The 19,484-nt window shown below is 45.3% G+C and overlaps 1 protein-coding gene across 16 annotated transcripts in view; it reads right to left on the reverse strand.

Moving 5' to 3' along the window:
- Klc1 (kinesin light chain 1) overlaps positions 1-19,484 on the reverse strand; it is a 52,360-nt gene that overhangs the window by 26,157 nt on the left and 6,719 nt on the right. For all 16 annotated transcript variants that reach the window (XM_057782375.1, XM_057782373.1, XM_057782374.1 and 13 more), the window contains exons 2-7: positions 11,931-12,192; positions 5,503-5,733; positions 4,200-4,278; positions 3,163-3,388; positions 1,415-1,502; positions 814-915 (exon numbers count right to left, since the gene is read on the reverse strand). In XM_057782375.1, the coding sequence (XP_057638358.1) occupies positions 814-915; positions 1,415-1,502; positions 3,163-3,388; positions 4,200-4,278; positions 5,503-5,733; positions 11,931-12,191 (987 nt within the window). In that variant the 5' untranslated portion in view covers position 12,192. The remainder of the gene's footprint in view (positions 1-813; positions 916-1,414; positions 1,503-3,162; positions 3,389-4,199; positions 4,279-5,502; positions 5,734-11,930; positions 12,193-19,484) is intronic.

The raw sequence follows: 19,484 nt of genomic DNA on the forward strand, positions 1-19,484 counted from the left end.
TGTGTAAGAGTGTTTGCCTGCATGTATGTCTGTGCACTAGATGCACACTTGGTGCCCAATGAATTCAGAAGAAAATTTTGGATCCCCCAGAACTGGAGTTACTTACAGACAGCTGTGAACCACCACGTGGGTGCTGGGAATTGAACTTGAGTCTTCTGTAAGAGTAGCCAGTGCTCTTAACCACTGAGCCATTTCTCCAGCCCCAGTAAACTTATTCTTGTTTGTTTGTTTTAGAGACAGAGTCTCTGTGTAGTCCTGACTATCTAACTATGTAGATCAGGCTGGCCTTAAACTCATAGAGATCCACCTGCCTCTGCCTCCTAAGTGCTGAAATCAAAGGCATACACCTGATCATAAAGTAAACCTATTCTTTTTTCTTTGGTTGGTTCTTGCTTTTTGTTTTGTTTTTGTGAGACAGGGTTTTTCTGCACGGCAGCTCTCCTGGCAGTCCTAGAACTCGCTTTTAAACCAGGCTGGCCTCGAATTCACAGATCCACCTGCCTCTGCCTCTCAAGTGCTGAGATTACAGGCGTGTTCCACCACTGCCCAGCTATAAACTTATTTTTAAACTGAAATTTCTTTAATGACAAGTGCATACCACCACTGAAATGGAGAGATGCTGCACTGCCCACCTGCCACTTGGACCCTGTTCAACAGCAGGAAGCTGCCACCCTTAACACAATCCCACGTGGCAGGCTTCTGTCTTTCAACGTGAGTCACTGTAAGTAAGTGAACATAACAACACAGCACAGTGCTCAGTTCTCACACTGTGGAATGACCACCTCCCCAGAAAACAATTCTGCTGCCCCATACCTTCTCTCTAATCTCCAAGGCTCGTTTACAGAGTGGCTCGGCCTCTTTGTACTTCCCTCGTTTACCATACAGTACGGCAAGGTTGTTCAGAGTCGCGGCCACCTGCCAAGACAGAGGGCACAACAAGCTGCTGTAAGAGATGCCACAGGAAGGGGAGTCCCAGATGCCCCCACATGCACATGACACACTCATCACATCAGAGGGATTTGCTACAAAACAGATCACTGAAATGAAACAAAGCAACATGATCTTGATTTTTCAATTGTTCTTGAAGCAGCAAAGCCAACCAAAACAGACCTCTGTGCAAATCTCACCACTCTATAAAAAGAACAACATCAATTCTTGGGAACAAATCTAGAAAAGGACATGCGATTTGATTTTGGATCAAAGTGAAGTGAGCCAGTGATCTGAGGAGGTGACCTTACAAATCAGAAGTGACCGAGTGTACGAGCATGTCACTACCTGAGCAGGCCCTACTGGTGCCATCTGGGACAAGGTGGCTCTCAGACCCTCCCCGTTGACCTCGACATTGGCATGAGCTGGACAAAAATGTATTGGGGAAAACCAAGTGTAAATGGCTGGAAGAAGCAAGCATACACACCGCGGGGTGGTCTCTGCCCAGGGTTTTCTCACGGATAGCCAGGGCGTCGTTCAGGAGATTGGCTGCATCTTTGTACTTGTTCTGATCCCTAAACCAAAACACATGTCAGTGTTCAGCTGGAGGTCACTAGCCAATCATCTGCTGACACTGAGGACTGAACCCCCAGTGTTCAGGCAGGCTAAGCATTTTCTCTACCACAAGCCAGCCTGAATCTTTTTTTTTTTTAAATAATTTATCTTTATTTTATGTGCATCGGTGTTTTGCCTGCATGTTTGTCTGTGTGAGGCTGTCAGATCCCCTGGAACTGGAGTTACAAACAGTTGTGAGCAGTCATGTGGGTGCTGGGAATTGAATTGAACCCAGGTCCTCTGGAAGAGCAGTCAGTGCTCTTAACCACAGAGCCATCTCTCTAGCCCGGAGCCTGAATGCAATTTTGAAACTCCCTGCAGTGCTGACCTAAGGAGGCAGCGCAGAGCAGTGGGCAGAGCCTATGTGTGGATCAGACAGAGTGGGATTTCTGCCAGCAGCAGTCAACCGAAGTCACAAGTTGGTAGAGACCCATACCTGTCCTAAACCTGCTCAGTCAGGAGCTCAGGGACCAACCAAGCACAGTGACACTGAAGCCTACCAGGAAGTTCAGATTAAAAGTGAAAATTTTATGGCCAGGCGGTGGTAGCACACACTGTAATCCCAGCACTCGGGAGGCAGAGGAAGACGAATCTCTGTGTGTTCAATGCCAACCTGATCTACAGAGCTAGTTCCAGGACAGCCAGAGCTGATACATAGAGAAACCCTGTCTTGAAAAACCAAGTAAATGTATGTATGTGTATGTGTGTGTAAACTCAAAGAAATATATATTGAAACAAAATCTGACAATACTAACAAGAAGGACGAAATGACCAACACTACCCACAGGGAAGCATTGCCCAGGTGCAAAAAGGGCCACCACTCCTCTAAAAGGGACAGTGCTCCACTAAAAGGAACAGTGTTCCACTAAAAGGGACAACGCTCCTCTAAAAAGCAGTTGCACAAAGTATATTAAGAACTGGCAAAGGGCCAGAAAGTGGTGGCACATGCCTTTAATCCCAGCACTCGGGAGGCAGAGGCAGGCGGATCTCTGTGAGTTCGAGGCCAGCCTGGTCTACAAGAACTAGTTCCAGGACAGGCTCCAAAGCTACAGAGAAACCCTGTCTCAAAATAAAGAAACAAACAAAGAACTGGCAAAGGTTTAAATGAGAACCCATTTTGGGAGATTGTCCTAATGGAAAATGTCCTGGAAAGACAGCTCAGAGGTCAAGAGCACTTGTTCTTGAGGAGGACCCAGGTTTGGTCCCAGCACCCACATGGTAATTCACAACCATCTGTAACCCAGTTCCAGGAGACCTGGGGGCCTCTTCTGACCTCCAGGGGTACTGCACACACATGGTGCACATACACAAGCTGGCAAAACACATGTACACATAAAGTAGATTTTTAAAAGAAGTCAAAAATGGATACATTGGTCAGTGTAGAAAGGCGTAAGTGGCTACTATGGAAGTAGGTGGCCCAGTGGCTATAGGCAGCACCTTCTCTGGTCCCATGAGACCCCAATCACCGAGCTGGCTGAACAGTCTAAATTAACTTCTGGCTGTCTGAAGTGGATGGGAAGGCTGGAAAGCTGTTTCATAGACGTTTATGAAACACTGCAAAAAGCAGGCTGGTTCAAAGCTGCCTCTCAGAAAGTCTAGTGCAGTAAGCCAAGGACTAGCCTGTACACCAGGGCCAGGATGTTGAGCATGGTGGCCACATCGGGGTGGTCATGGCCCGAAGTCTTCTCCAGGTCCTCCAGGGCCTGCTTGCAGAGGGGCACCGCCACCTCATAACGTCCCTGTGACGCATACTGGATCACCAGGTTGTGAAGCGTGCGCAGCCGTGCTGGGATCTCATAGCCCCCCTGCTGGGCGGCAGCTGCAGCGCTGCTGTGTTGCTGCTGGACTGCATAGAGAAGGTGCATGGCAGAGTGGTTAGGACACAGCAGGTCACACGTCACCCCACATCCTAGTTCCAAGTTAGCGCACACTCTAACTCAGACTTCCTGGGTAATCCCTGAGCAAGCCAGAAGACAACAGCCTGCAGACTGATTGCTCCAGGTGAGAAACTGAAGGAAAAGTAGGCGGCTCTGACTTCTGGAACCTTGCAAAGACTCACAGCTCTGTCCACTGTGGTCTGGCCTCTAGACTAATATCCCAACACACACTATCTGCTTTAGAGTTTGGGGAAACAGGCAGTCTCCCAGGAGAGGTAGCACATGCCTACAATTCCAGCATTGAGGAGGAGGAGACGGAAGTCTGAGCTCTGGGGCTAGAGAAATGGCTCAGTCATTTAAGAGCAAGCACTTACTGCTCCTCAGTGGATTAGGGTTTGGTTCCCAGCGCCCACAGGGCAGCTCACAACCAGCTGTAATTCCATTTCTAGGGGCTCTGCCACCCTCTTCTGGCCTCTGCGGCTACCACACAGTGCATATATAGACGTGCAAATGGAACACTTAGACACAGAAAATAAAGGTTTTTAATCTTAAAAAAAAAAAAAAAAAACCTACCAGGGGCCAGGCCTGGTGGCACACACCTTTAACCCCAGCACTCAGGAGGCAAAGGCAGGCAGAGCTCCGTGAATTTGAGGCCAGCCTGGTCTGTGTAATCCCACAGGCTAAGTACAGGCTCCGCCAAACTGTGACATGAATGTCCCCAGAGAGAAAGCAGCACACGTGCAACATGTTCAGTGGCATGGCCACACACATGCAACTTACTTCCTTGTCCTGGGTCGTCCTCGTCATTGGGGAAGAGATCGTCCAATGGCTCTTTGGCAGAATCAGAGTCTTTGTCCTCCTACAAGAGACCCAGAGCATCCTTCACTCCACAGAACCCACACTGCCTGGGAATCCTTAACATAACATTTCCTCTTATTTACTAGACCAGATAAGCTAGCCAGTTTTTTCAGAATTAAATGTATGATCATCTGTAGCCTGGTTTATCCACCAGTTTAGTAAAGAGCAGTAACTTTGCTAAACTCGCCTACCCTGTCAAGGCCTGCTTGAGGTAACCCCCACCCCAAGAGGAAAAAAGGAAACAAAAGGAGCAAGGCAGGGTTTGCTGGACTAAAACTGAGGAAACTCGACTACAGGCCGTGGTGTGACATCACGGAGCCTGACTGCGTTTCTGGACTTAGATCCCTCTACTGTTTTCAGATCAAATTCCAGCAGACAAGGGAAGACTTGCTGGAAATCAAAGATGTTTCCTGTTTGCTAAGCAGGAAAAAACGGTGCACCTATAGCTCCCAGAGCAATAGAGGGGAGGAGTCCTGGCCCCATGTCTACAGTGGACTACACTAGGGCTCCCGAGAGGAGCTAAAGCCTGCCAGTTTTACATTGTCTTCACAGTGCACGAGAACAGCGACAACATAGGGATGAGGGTGACAGCACTGCCTCTGGAGGGATAAACTGGTAAGCGAGTCTCCCTTCTAGAGCATCCCCACAGAGACGCATAATGCATTCTCCAAAGACACCAACCATGAAAAGCAAACAATTGAGGACTGTTCAAATGAAAGATGGTCAGGATGGTCAGATGGGGGCAAGAACCGGGGCCACAGCTCAGTGGAAAAGCATTTGTTTATCACGTGCAAAGCTCCAGTTCCATCTCCATCCCCAAAAAACACAGACACCTACTCAGCTAAGCCAGAGTGCTACTAAACAAACCCCACTCAGTGAAAAACAAGCCAAAGGAAACAAAGCCCAGAAGCCCAGATGCATCAACTGGAAAGCTGAGTCAGCAGACCTGAGCACAAACATCAGCAACTAAACCCATCTGTGAGCAGAGCTGGCAGCAAACTCCCGAGTAAAGTGCAAAGACTCGCTCTTATTACTGCTTTCTTCCAGACAGGGTCTTGTCTTATAGTTCTGTCTGAAATGGTGCACACTACAGAGACAAAGCTAGCCTTGACCTTGCCTGTGCCTCCAAAGTGCTGCCATTACAGGCATGAGCCACCACACCTGGACAAGACCTGCTTTTAGATTGTCTATTGGCACTTCCTGCAGCAGAGCAAGAGCCACTCACCGAGGGAGAGATGTCATCGTCGTATTTCTTCAGCTGGTTCATAAACTCCAGGTGTTTCTTTTCTTCCTCCAGCTGAGCCACAGACTGCTCACTCTTCTGTAACTTTTGCTGTGTGTTGGCCAGTTCATCCCGCAGCCACTGGTTCTCCTGGCACAGACGACGAACCTGAGCACGTAGTTTCTGTTTCTCTGACTCCACGGCATTCAGGTGATTGGACAGGGCCATCATCACCTGATCAAAAGAGATGTTTGCATACTGCAGCCTCTGGAGAGACCTGGGCACATGTGGGCTTCCAGCTCCAGCTCACTCACAGAACTTTCTCTGGGTACATGTAAACAAGACCTGCCATTTATTTCTCCTTTAGCCCTCTGCACAGATTATACACTGAGTGTCACAGTACAAGCTGGAAAATCTGCATGCCACTTTTCTGTGAGAGTACCTCCAGCGGACTGGGAATACACATGCCTCCTTTTCTGATCCACTCCGCTTTCTATGTAGACCAGCCAGCCTAACTGCATGGGCCGTCTTCCACATGAGGGTACATGTGTGTTGGAGGGCAGGCAGGTGAGGGGCCAGAAGTGGAGCTGGGAGGGTAGAATGCAAATCATCCTCACCACTAAGGGAAGCATCTCCATAACTACCACCAACTGCTGAAAACACCAGCACAATCCCAGCCATACTAAGGCAACAAGAGACAGAGGAAGCCAGGGAGCTTTGGCCTCGCCCTCTGCCGGCCATGTATTTGCCTATTCTGGTCATAGCATAGCAACTGGACAACCATCCTCCTAGGATGAATATGAAACACTGCCATCCGGTGGTAGCACACGCCTTTAATCCCAGCACTCCAGAGGCAGATATGAAATACCATTAGGCAGGCTTTTTCTTATTTCCTTTAAACAAACAAACAAACAAACAAAATTTATCATCTACCAAGCAAAAGAATCCATGTTCCTAACCTTTCAACAATAGAACTTCCACCAAGTCTGATGACCGAAGTCCAATTCCCAGGACCTAGGTAGTGGACTCCCACGGGTCGTTCTCTAACCTTCCTGTGCGTGCCATGGCAGGAATATGCATGCACACACGAAACAGACAAGCCTGTCCTAGTGGTGTAGGCCTTTAAAGCCAGCAGAGGCAAGTAAAGAGCCCTGCATACATGAGCCTGGTGAATTCCAGGGCCATCAGCTAATGGAGACGGCACTTCTCAGTCTGGAAACCATCTGGAATTCATCTACATGATTTCTGGCTTGAATATGAAACAGGTAACTAGGAACTAAGTTTGTGTGCCCTGGATGTATTTACAGACTGAGGTCCTTTAGCCTCTCAGAAGTCTGCTGCATATGACATTTAAAAGTTTCCTGCAGAGCCGGGCGGTGGTGGCGCACGCCTTTAATCCCAGCACTTGGGAGGCAGAGGCAGGCGGATCTCTGTGAGTTCGAGACCAGCCTGAGCTAGTTCCAGGACAGGCTCCAAAACCACAGAGAAACCCTGTCTCGAAAAACCAAAAAAAAAAAAAAAAAAAGTTTCCTGCAGGGAACCGTGACCAATCCTGGCAGCGACCTTTGAGGTCTTCAAGAAGATGATGGGGTCCTGCAGATGCCACTAAGCTGACAAACATCACCCAGAGATCAGCTTTGGACTACAAACTGCTCGGGAGAGTTTCAAGGCAGTTAGCTGAGATGGTGCAGTCAGGACTTCAGATAAACCCTACATGTTCCCATCACACCAAGACTGGACGACAGCTCTCTCTCCCAGGACTTGACGATCACCTCAATTTCCCCAGGGTCTCCTAAAGATGCTGTTACCCCCAGACAACAGGAAGTAATTTTAAGAACACAATGCCTACATTCCCAAGAGGTTTCTGGCTGTTCAGTGGATTATGGATGCTTATCAACAATTAGGGGGGTTGGTTGCAAGTTGTTAATGGTCATGGTCAGGAAGGAAACTAAGGAAAGGAGGTGAAATTAAGGAATCTCTTTCTGAAAAGATAAAAAAGAGGAGATATAGGAATGATAGGATATAAGGGTAGATTACTGAATCTACTTTTACACTAAAAAATAAGTATTAATCTCAAATATTTTACATTGGTATGGATTTTTGCATATTGATACAAATTTAAGGTTATTTTTGTTAGACCATACTGTGTGTGTAGTTCTGCTCTTGTTTAAAGTATTGTATTCATGCAGCTCGTTTAAAAATGTAAAGTTCTGCTGGGCGGTGGTGGCCACCTTTAATCCCAGCACTAGGGAGGCAGAGGTAGGCGGATCTCTGTGAGTTTGAGCCCAGCCTGGCCTACAAGAGCTGGTTCCAGTGTAGTCTCCAAAGCCACAAAGAAACCCTGTCTTGAAAAACAAAACAAAACAAACAAACAAACAAAATGTAAAGTTCTAGTCCTTGAAAGGTACTATTATAATTTATTTAGGATAATAAAGAAATGCAAGTTAGGAGTTAGTCATCTATAACAATCAAACTTATAGTTATATTAGGTATGCTTTCAAGGTCAAATAGAGATATATTCTAGATACACACATCTGTGTATCTTCAAACACTTCAGAGATCTACAGAATAATAACATAAGGCTTTTTATGACAGTGAGACATGTCTGCTCCTGGCAGGACCTCTCTACTTCACAGAACGTTGGTAGGCACTGAAGAACCCCCCACATGGAGTTTGCTTTCATTTGTGACAAAGTTAGCCACTGGGCAAGGAAATCGCCCTTGCCTCAACTACCGACAATATGCTGTCCAAATTGTATAAATGGGACTCAAAACGTGACTGCCAAGACATGTTAGGACAGTCCTTCAAAATTCCTGCTTCACAGAAAAGTCTATCAAATATTCTAGGCCTGCAGGCTGAAGATTAATACCCCAACATTGCACAGGAACCTCAAGTGACTGTCCAGCCAGCCATCTCTGTCACTTCTACAGTGCTGAAAGTTGTTTGCCCTGCACTTCCTGTTTCTTCAGGTAATAGTCTATCCTTCTCAGGTCTCTGTACTTCCTGTTTATTCAGGTAATAGTCTATCCTTCTCAGGTCTCTGAATAGGCTGAAGACTAGATAATTACACAGTTTCCTTTGTTACCAAATTCAGAAAAGAAACTTACAAAAGAGATATAAAGTTTATAAGGTTGAAAGACATAAAGGTTCAAGTTGTTTATCTAAGAAAATGTTTTAAGATCTAAAAAAATATTTTTAAGATGGCAATACAAGTTATGATACAAAATGTTTTAGGTATAAAACTTTGGACCCATCAAGACAGACAGACAGGGCTGGAGAGATGCCTAGGCGGTTAAGAGCACACTGGCTGCTCTTCCAAAAGTCCTGAGTTCAATTCCCAGCAACCACATAGTGACTCACAACCATCTGTAATGAGATCTGGTGCCCTCTTCTGGCCTGCAGGCACACATGCAGGCAGAACACTGTATACATAATAAAATAATCCTTAAAAACAAAAAGATAAAATAGATAATAGAGTAATTTCTCTGAACTTGCTAAATACAAATGGATTGGACACTGTAAATGTAATTCTTACCTGATAACTATTCTTATTGTATATAGTTTTACTATGTTAGAGTTAGAACCTTTCCTTTTTATTTAGACAATACCTGGTAATTGTTCCTATTGTATATAATTTAACTATGTTAGATTTAAAACCTCTCATTTTTATGTAGACAAAGGGGACATGTTGCGGGACATTTGGTTGCTGTGACACTCGGAGACGACCAGTAAGTCAACCTGAATGGGGGGGGGGGGGTCACAACTAGCTGACCCGAATTAGCCATAGAGTTTTTAGAGGGCCCAGATAGAAAGGAACAGGAAGAGAGAGGGAGGGGTTTGAAGAGATTCATGGTCTCTTCATTCTGGGAAGGTGGAGAGAGTCAGCTAGTCATTCCTCTGCTGCTTTCTTGATATGTCAGGTTTATATCCAAACACCTGACTCCTGACTTTTTATTAATAATACAACAATTTAGGTAAACACTTCACTCAGTGGTGACTTTTTTTATATAAGACAAAACTGGGGAGCTAGAGAGATGGCTCAGATATTAAGAGTACTGGCTGTTCTTCCAGAGGTCCTGAGTTCAATTCCTAGCAACCACATGGTGGCTCACAACCATCTGTAATTGGATTTGGTGCCCTTTTCTGGTGTGTAGGCACACATGCCAGAACACTGTATATATAATAAATAAATCTTAAAAAAATAAATAGCCCAGCAAAATCCCAACAAAATTCTTCAAAGACCTCAAAAGAACAGTACTCAACTTCATTTGGAAAAGCAAAAACCCAGGATAGACAAAACAATCCTGTACGATAAAAGAACTTCTGGAGGCATCACAATCCCTGACTTCAAACTCTACTACAGAGCTACAGTACTGAAAATAGCCTGGTCCTGGCGTAAGAACAGACAAGAGGACCAATGGAACCAAATAGAAGACCCAAATATCAATCCATACATCTTCGAACAACTGATCTTTGATAAAGAAGCAAAAAATATCAAATGGAAAAAAAGAAAGCATATTTATCAAGTGGTGCTGGCATAACTGGATATCAACATGTAGAAAAATTAAAATAAACCCATATCTATCACTATGTACAAAACTCAAGTTCAAATGAATCAAAGACCTCAACATAAAGCCAACCACACTGAACCTCATAGAAAAGAAAGTGGGAAGTACACTTGAACACATTGGCACAGAAAACTACTTCCTACATAGAACCCCAGCAGCACAGACACTGAGAGAAACAATTAATAAATGGGATCTCCTAAAACTGAAAAGCTTCTGTAAAGCAAAGGACACGGTCAACAAGACAAAAAGACAGCCTACAGAATGGGAAAAGATCTTCACTAACCCCTACATCAGACAGAGGTCTGATCTCCAAAATATACAAAGAACTCAAGAAATTGGACACTAAAAGATCACATAATCCAATAAAAAAAAATGGAGTACAGACCTAAATAGAGAACTCTCAACAGAGGAATCTAAAATGGCTGAAAGACACTTTAGGAAATGTTCAACATCCTTAGTCATCAGAGAAATGCAAATCAAAACAACTCTGAGATTCCATCTTATACCTGTAAGAATGGCCAAGATCAAAAACACTGAGGACAACTTATGCTGGAGAGGTTGTGGGGAAAAGGGAACACTTCTGCATTGCTGGTGGGAATGCAAACTGGTACAACCCCTTTGGATGTCGAGTGTGGCAATTTCTCAGAAAACTAGGAAACAACCTTCCTCAAGACCCAATAATACCACTTTTGGGTATATATCCAAAGGATGCTCAATCGTGCCACAAGGACATGTGCTCAACTATGTTCATAGCAGCTTTGTTTGTCATAGCCAGAACCTGGAAACAACTTAAATGCCCCTCGACTGAAGAATGGATAAGGAAAATGTGGTACATTTACACAATGGAGTACTACACAGCAGATAAAAATAACAACAGCCGGGCGGTGGTGGCGCACGCTTTTAATCCCAGCACTCGGGAGGCAGAGGCAGGCGGATCTCTGTGAGTTCGAGGCCAGCCTGGTCTAGAAGAGCTAGTTCCAGGGCAGGAACCAAAAAGCCATGGAGAAACCCTGTCTCGAAAAAATCCAAAAAAAAAAACAAAAAACAACAGCTTGAATTTTGCAGGAAAATGGATGGAGCTAGAAAACATTATTTTGAGTGAGATAACCCAGACACAGAAAGATAATTATCACATGTACTCACTCATAGGTAGTTTTTAAACATAAAGCAAAGAAAGCCAGTCTACAAACCACACAATCCCAGAGAACTTAGACAACAATGAGGACACTAAGAGAGACTTACGTAGATATAATCTACATGGGAAGTACAAAGTAGAAAAAGACAAGATCTCCCGAGTAAGTTGAGAGCATGGGGACCTTGGGGGAGGGTCAAGGGGGGAGAGGCAGGGAGGGGAGCAGAAAAAAATGTAGAGCTCAATAAATATCAATAAAAAAATTGAAAAATAAAAGACAAATGGAAGCCAGGCCGTGGTGGTGCATGCCTTTAATCCCACCACTTGGGAGGCAAAGGCAGGCAGATCTCTGTGAGTTTGAGGTCAGCCTGGTCTACAAGAGTTAGGTCCAGGACAGGCTTGATAGCTACAGTGAAATCCTGTCTTGGAAAAAAAAAAAAAAAAAAAAAGACAAAACTGGTGACCCAGAAGTCTGTCTCCTGTTCATTCATTAACTGTACAACCAGAACACTAAAGAAGAAGCCAAGCACCAGTGCACTGAATTTGAACTAGGTTTACCTACAGGGCCACAAGTCCTCAGGTGGGACATGTATGCTTCCACTGTCCTCATCTCTAGGTCAGAGTTATTCAGACACTCAAAGCAATGTGCCCTGGGTTGCTGTTTGCTGCCTGGGTACTGGTCCACACCTACTCTCTAAGCCCATTCACGACTAAGTGTTGCCCACTGATACCTGCGCCTCACTCAGGCCGAGCTCCAGCATCTCCAAAGACTTGCGGATCATGCTGGACTTCTCCTCCACCAGGTTGCTCTCATCATCTTTCTTCAAGCACTTCAGTGTCTCCAGCAAACTCTGCAGGATGGAGTTGTGCTCATTCTTCAGGGCTTCCAGCCCCTGAATCACTTGCTTTGTCTTAGAAATGATTTCATCCTGCGTAAGCTTCTCCAACTTCTCTTCCTTTATGTACACCATTGTGGACATGTTGTCATACATCCTAGTATGGAGAAAGAAAATCAGACAGTTCATTATAATCTCTGTTGAGATGACATCCTTAAACAGCCACAGTGACAATTATAAATCATATTTCACAGAGCTGGAGGATGGCTCAGCAATTAAGAGCACTTGCTCTTTTGTTTGTTTGTTTGTTTGTTTGTTTGGTTGGTTGGTTGGTTTGTTGGTTGGTTTTTCGAGACAAGGTTTCTCTGTAGCTTTGGGGCCAGTCCTGGAACTAGCTCTTGTAGACCAGGCTGGCCTCAAACTCACAGAGATCTGCCTGCTTCTGCCTCGAAGTGATGGGATTAAAGGCGTGAACCACCACTGCCCGGCAAGAGCACTTGCTCTTAAAGAGGACCTGAGTTCAGTTCCTAGGACTCACATGGCAGCTCACAACTATCTGTTTCCCCAATTCCAGGGGATTCGATGCCCCATTCTGGCCTATGCAGGCACTGAACAAATGTGGTGCACAGACACACAGATATACACACAGGCAAAATGCCAATACACATAAGAGTAAGTAGATCTTTAAAAAACGTAAACCAGGTGGTAGTGGTGCACACCTTTAATCTCATAGTCAAGAGGCAGAGGTTGGCAGATCTCTAAATTCAAGGCCAGCCTTTCTACAGAGCAAGTTCTAGGATGCCAAAACTACACACACAGAAACCCTGTTTTGAAAACCAAACACACACACACCAAAGCCATGTTAGTGTATTTACTATTTACTGTGCATTTATTTAGCATGTGGTTCCAAAGCCACTATTGTAAATTTGTACTATGTGACAAGCTAGGAAGAGAGTATGCAGGCCAGAAAATGATTGACACTCCCTGAAAGAGAGTGTATGTCCTCTTCACCTGGGTCCTAGTCCTGGTACATAGCATGTTTTGCTAAATGACTGAGATATCTTAAGAGCAGTTTTAATGAAGATCAACCTGTTGGTATGAAGAGGAGGGCAGGTGCCAGGTGTGAAGGATATAAAAATTTAGGCCCCCTCCCCTCATTCCATAGCCCATAGCAAAGTATTTACAAATTATTTCCCAATAATAAATATGCATGTCTGAGACCATGCCCCTAACAGCCCATAATAGTCTGCTGACTGCTAAGTCTCAAGAGGGCGGTGTTTATTTAGCACCTGTGTCCCCAGAGTCACAGCCCATCTCCTGCCTCCACACCTATCTCATGTCTCAGGAAAGCTATGGTCACCAAGTGCATCTGGGCACTTTGCAATGCTTCTCTCCCTGCTTCCCCCACCCTCTCAAACCCCCACCCCCATCTGTCTGTCTATGTGTCTCCCTCAGTAGTTAAAAGCACTTGCTCAGGCAGAGGACCTGGGTTCAGTTCTACAAGATGGCTCAGAACCATCTCTAACTCCAGTTCCATAGAATCCAAAACCCTCTGCTGGCCTCCATGGGCACTGCAGGCCTGTGTTTACATATACACATAAAACATAAAAACTAATCTTTTAAAGTTAAAATACAGCCGGGCAGTGGTGGTGCATGCCTTTAATCCCAGCACTCGGGAGGCAGAGACAGGTGGATCTCTGTGAGTTCGAGGCCAGCCTGGTCTACAAGAGCTAGTTCCAGGACAGGAACCAAAAGCTACGGAGAAACCCTGTCTCGAAAAATCAAAAAAAAAAAAAAAAAAGTTAAAATACAGACCCACAAGGTTTCCAGTAGAACCCAACTACAAAGCCATCTGTGGTACCAGTGCCTCTTAGCCCTAGCTTTGCCAGTCAAGTAGTTCTTGTCCTGAATAGTCACGGCCAGCGCCTGCCAGCAGCCACAAGCACTTGAAAATAGATCTCTCCCTCTGTTCAGTCCCTTAAGATTAAGGGATGGAGGCCGATGCCACGCAAGCCTGATGACCTCAAGTCTGACCCCAGAACACAGGGTGGAAAGAACCAACTCCCAAAATTTGTCCTCTTACCCTCACGTTCATCATTCACAATATGGTATGTGTGCACCTGTTCCCACATAAACATACAGGCACGTGCACATGCTCGTGTACACACACACACATCACACAAAGATTAAATTCAAGAGGGGAAACAAGGTAAACTAGACAGGCATAGGGGGAGAGCAAATAACTAGAGGCCAAAGGCTGGTATAATGGCAGAACTACACCACAGCAGGACACCAGCAGTCATTCAAACAATAAAATAAAAACCAGAATGGATGCAGAGGCAGGTGGATCTCTGTGAGTTCGAGGCCAGCCTGGTCTACAAGAGCTAGTTCCAGGACAGGCCCCAAAGCTACAGAGAAACCCTGTCTCGAAAAAACAAAACCAAACAAACAAAAAAAAAAAAAACAGAATGGCAGGGGGAGGAGTGGAAAGATGGAGAGATGGAGGGATGGCGGGATGGCTCAACAGTTAAAAGCACTGACTATTCTCCCAGAGGACCTGGGTTCAATTCCAAGCACTAACATGGCAATTCACAACTCTTTAACTCCAGGCTTAGAGAATCTGACACCTTTTGGCCTCTACAAGCATTGCACACATGTGGTACACACATATACACATAGGCAGAAAACCCTCCACATAAAAATAAAGGTTACACCAGGCAGTGGTAGCTCACACCTTTAATCCCAGCACTCAAGAGGCAGAGGAGACAGGTGGATCTCTGTGAGTTCAAGACCAGCCCCCATCTACAGAGCGAATTTCAGGACAGGATTCAAAAAGCTACACAGAGAAACCCTGTCTTGAAAAAACTAAATAAATAAATAAATAAGTCCCTCAGCTAAGCCCCAGCAGTTGGGAGTTAGTTTGAGGCAGGGCTGATCTACAGAGGGAGTTACAGGCTACACAGAGAAAGCCTGCCTGGGCCTGGGGTGGGGGCTGTCATCGTCATCCAGAACATGCTAGAGCCAACAGGCAGAGAGAGCTTCACCAACTCTCCTCTGCTACACCCAGACATCTCCACATCATCAGCCACATTAGCCACAGACTGCCTCCTACCATCACCTAAGTGAGGCCACTACAGGCCTGAAAACCACACAGAAAGAAAAGAAAACAAGCTTGCCTTTTTTTCTGGGATAATCCCAACCTATTCCCGGGATCCCTGCCTGCATATCCTTAATTCAAGAGCTTGTCTTCCATTAAATGAGCTCCCAAGATCCCAGTGACGCAATCCTCTCTCAAGAAGTCACAGCTACTCTTGGGTGTGTACTATGGTCCTTTTTGTTTTGTTATTTGTATATATTTTATATATATATATATATATATATATGAGTATTTTGTCTCTATTATGTCTACACCATGTACATGCAATGCCCCTGGAGACCAGAAGAGGACGGCTAATCCCCCAGAACTGATTTACGATGGGTGTTAGTCACACTGAGGTACTAGGAATTGATTCAGGTCCTCTGGGAAAGCCACGGTGCTCTAATCAATGAACCAGCTCTCCAGCCCCATTATTCCTCTCTTAAACATGTCTCCCTCAACCCCTAAATCTACAGAAAAGCCTTTCTCTTCGAATTTTGCTTCTTTAAAAAAAAAAAATTCTTGGCCAAGCAGTGGTAGCACACACCTTTAATCCCAGCACTCGGGAGGCAGAGGCAGGCAGATCTCTGTGAGTTTAAGGTCTACAGAGTGAGTTCTAGGACAAGCTCCAAAGCTACAGAGAAATCTTGTCTCAGAGAAAAAAAAAAAAAAACCTGAATCAAAAGTTAAAATAGAGAAACTGCATTTATTTCTGAGGACAGATGGTTTTGTTTTAGCACGTTTTACTTAGGTTTTGTATGTGTGCATGTGTGTGGACATACAAGCCACGGCATTAATACAGAAGCCAGAGGATAACCACAGGAGTCAGTTCTCTTCGCCACCATGTAGATCCCAGGATTCAAACTCTGGTTGTCAGGGTTGGCAGCAGATGCTTTACCCACTGAGCCATCTCACTGCCCTTGTTTCATGCTGAGACTAGGTTTCGCCATGTAGCCTGCACTGGCTAGCCTAGAGCTCTATAGCTATACAGACCAGGCTGGCCTTAAACTCGCACACAGACACACCTGCCTCTGGCTCTCAGTGCTGTTATTAAAGGTGTGAGCCACCATAACCAGCTTAGGAAACATGACTTTATACCGTATCTCACTGAAGGGCTCAGAAGCAATGGGCTTCCACTTAAAGGTAAAGGCAGCTGATTTATGGAAGACAAACTCACTAGAACTCACTAGAAGGTTGAGGCACTCAGACATTCCATTAGTGAGACTATAAACCACAACGTCCACATCTTCCAGTTCACACCCTGCACGCTCTTGCAGGTGGTTCAGCCAAGGAAACAGCCAGAACAGTGCCATGAAGTGTGTCCCATGCACGAGGAAAGTACTGCAAGACCACGCATTTACTAGCAACTCTGCATACTGCTGAAGCCTCATGGCGTCATCCTCTTCCCCAGCCTGACATGCTATAGGCTCAGAACAACTCTGGTGCCTACTGAGCTCTGCACATCCCTTTTTGTCTGATAAAGAATTCAGTGTGTTCAGAGGTTCTATTCTTGGTCCAATGCTGTCTATTTTTCTTGTTGCAGAAGGGTTCATTCTGCATCTGGGTTTAAGAAAAGCCTGTAGGTCTAGACTAGCCAGTTAGATGTTGGTCCTCGCCCGTTGGAAAACAGTAAGCAGCATAAAATGTGTGTTAGTGTAATGGGTGTGTGCTCAGGATAGTATGCTGAGACTTCATCTTTTCTATTGTGACCTAAGCACACATCAGCTTGTCTCAGCTCTTCATTGTAAGTGGGGACTACATGAAATGACCTTCAGATTTCTTACTTTCATAAAATACAAGTATGAAAATGCTCCAAAAACTATATACCCCATGCTGGTCTCCAGCTCACTACACAGCTAAGGATGACTTCTTTTTAAAAAGTTTTTAGACAGGCGGTGGTGGTTCACACCTTTAATCCCAGCACTCGGGAGGCAGAGGCAGGTGGATCTCTGTGAGTTCGAGGCCAGCCTGGTCTACAAGAGCTAGTTCCAGGACAGGTTCCAAAGCTACAGAGAAAAGAGAAACCCTGTCTCGAAAAACCAAAAAAGAAAGAAAAAGGTTTTAATACACACACACAAAGGGGGAGAGGGGGAGGGGAAGAGGGGAGAGGGGGAGAGGGAGGGAGAGAGAGAGAGAGAGAGAGAGAGAGAGAGAGAGAGAGAGAGAGAGAGAGGGACACAACTGCTAGAGTTGGCTCTCCTTCCTTCTACCAAGGGCTGTGGGACTCAAAGTCAGATTGTCAGGCAAGTACAGTCCTGGCCTTGAATTTCTATCCTCCTACCTCTGGAGAGCTAGGGTAACAGGTGTGTATCTCCACACCCGGTTCATGGGGGGCTGGGATTGACTCCAGGGTTTCCTGCAGGCTAGGCAAGCATTCTACCACTTGAAGCTATACTTCAAGCCTACCCACTCCTTTTGAGAAAGCATCTCTTTCTGTAGCCAAGCTGACTGAAACCCTATTATGTAGTCATGGTAATCCCCCTGCCTCAGCTTCACAAGTGTTGGATCAAAGGTGTAAGTCACCATACCTTTGTGTTTTAGGAGCTTAATGCAGATACTGAATTTGTTCTTAAAAGTGGAGAGTTTTATGTAATGTAATTTCCATCTCGATTAAAAAGAACAGGGTAATGAGGTAGATAAATTACCAGGTCTGAGTGAGTAAACAGAGCAAAAGGCAGCTGGGAGAGCACAGACAAGCGGCCTGAAGTTCCTGGATGATGGGTGAAGCCCAGCAAACAAGTGAAGGTGAAGGGGCATGCTGGGGAAAGTGGGATGGCAACCAGGAGGCTCCTGTAGAAGCACACTTCATGGGAGATGTTCCCAAAAGCTCTGGATGCTTCTGGTGGACTCTCTGGAGACTAGGAGCACCCACCCAAGAGAACAGTCACACTGTTCTACACCTAGTACACACAGTCACCCCACACAGCACCAGACACAAGCTGGAGGGTAGTCTGCAAGGAGTAGCCCATCCGTGTGTTCAAAGAAACAAACACGCAGTTAGAACTAGATTACAGTGTGTTATGGATGAGGTAAGTGTCAAAATTATAAAATGAAACAAAGGCCTGGCAAGCCCATCTGATATACCTGACGCAGCTGAACACACACATTCACACAAAAAGCTGCACACAAATGCTCCAAAAAGTAAAATGCTGGGCAAATAAAAAAAACTAAATAAATGCACAGGCCAGGTAGTGGTGGCGCCGCCTTTAATCCCAACACTCTGGAGGCAGAGGCAGGCGGATCTCTGTGAGTTCAAGGCCAAGCTGGTCTACAGAGCTAGTTCCAGGACAGCTATCACTGTTACACAGCAAAACCTTGTCTCAAAAAAAAAAAAAAAAAAAAAGAAAGAAAGAAAGAAAAAAGGGAAAGAAAGAAAAGCACAACTCAGAAGAGTAAGACAGTTTCAAGGCCAACCAGGGCTACCATAACAAAACTGGATCTCAAAACAATAATAAGAAATGTCAAAGGGGAAATTGAAAACACTGTCAGGAAATACTGTGATGAATTCAGTGAGGTAAGAGGACGGGGGTAAGGAGGGAGCACAGAAGGCTGTTTTTGTTTTTGGAGACAGGGTTTCTCTGTGTAACCCTGGCTGTCCTGTAACCCACTCTATAGACCAGCCTGGCCTCGAACTCACATATCGGTTTGCTTTTGCCTCCTCGGTGCTGAGATTAAAGTGTGTACCACCATTGCCTGGCTTATTATTTTTAAAGATCTACTTATTTTTATTTTATGTGTATTAGTGTTTTGCCTGTGTATGTGTATCTGGCTTATTATTTTTAAAGATCTACTTATTTTTATTTTATGTGTATTAGTGTTTTGCCTGTGTATGTGTATCTGTGTGTATGTATGCACCACATATGTATAGTACTACTTAGCAGTGGGAGCAAAAGCGAGCGCAACCACTGCCCAACTTTTCTTTTTTCAAGGGGTAGCCAGTCTAGACCGGCCTCAACTGCATGGCCCTTCTTGACTGTCCCTTCAGCACCCCCTCCCGTGTGCTGGCACCGCCATGACCAGCTGCTTATTCTTCCTTAAGAATCACCACAGCGCTAGGAACGCAGCTCACTGGTAAGGTACACTTAAGGTCCCGAGTCCACCCTCAGCACTGTTAAAAATCAATCCACCCACCCCTGAGTACTACCAGAGCACCACCAGAGAGCCCTTACAGGTCCCTTCCCAGCCCTCATAGACAGCATTTCCTCTATCTAACCTCTTTCTCTAATCTCATCTAACCTAATCCTTTAATCTCCTCTCCTAAATTTGAATCACTGACTGAAGGAGCTCAGTAGATGAGAGTGTCGGCCTGGGCG

Source organism: Chionomys nivalis, chromosome 10, assembly GCF_950005125.1.
Source record: "Chionomys nivalis chromosome 10, mChiNiv1.1, whole genome shotgun sequence".
In the NCBI taxonomy this organism is placed as follows: Eukaryota; Metazoa; Chordata; class Mammalia; order Rodentia; family Cricetidae; genus Chionomys; species Chionomys nivalis.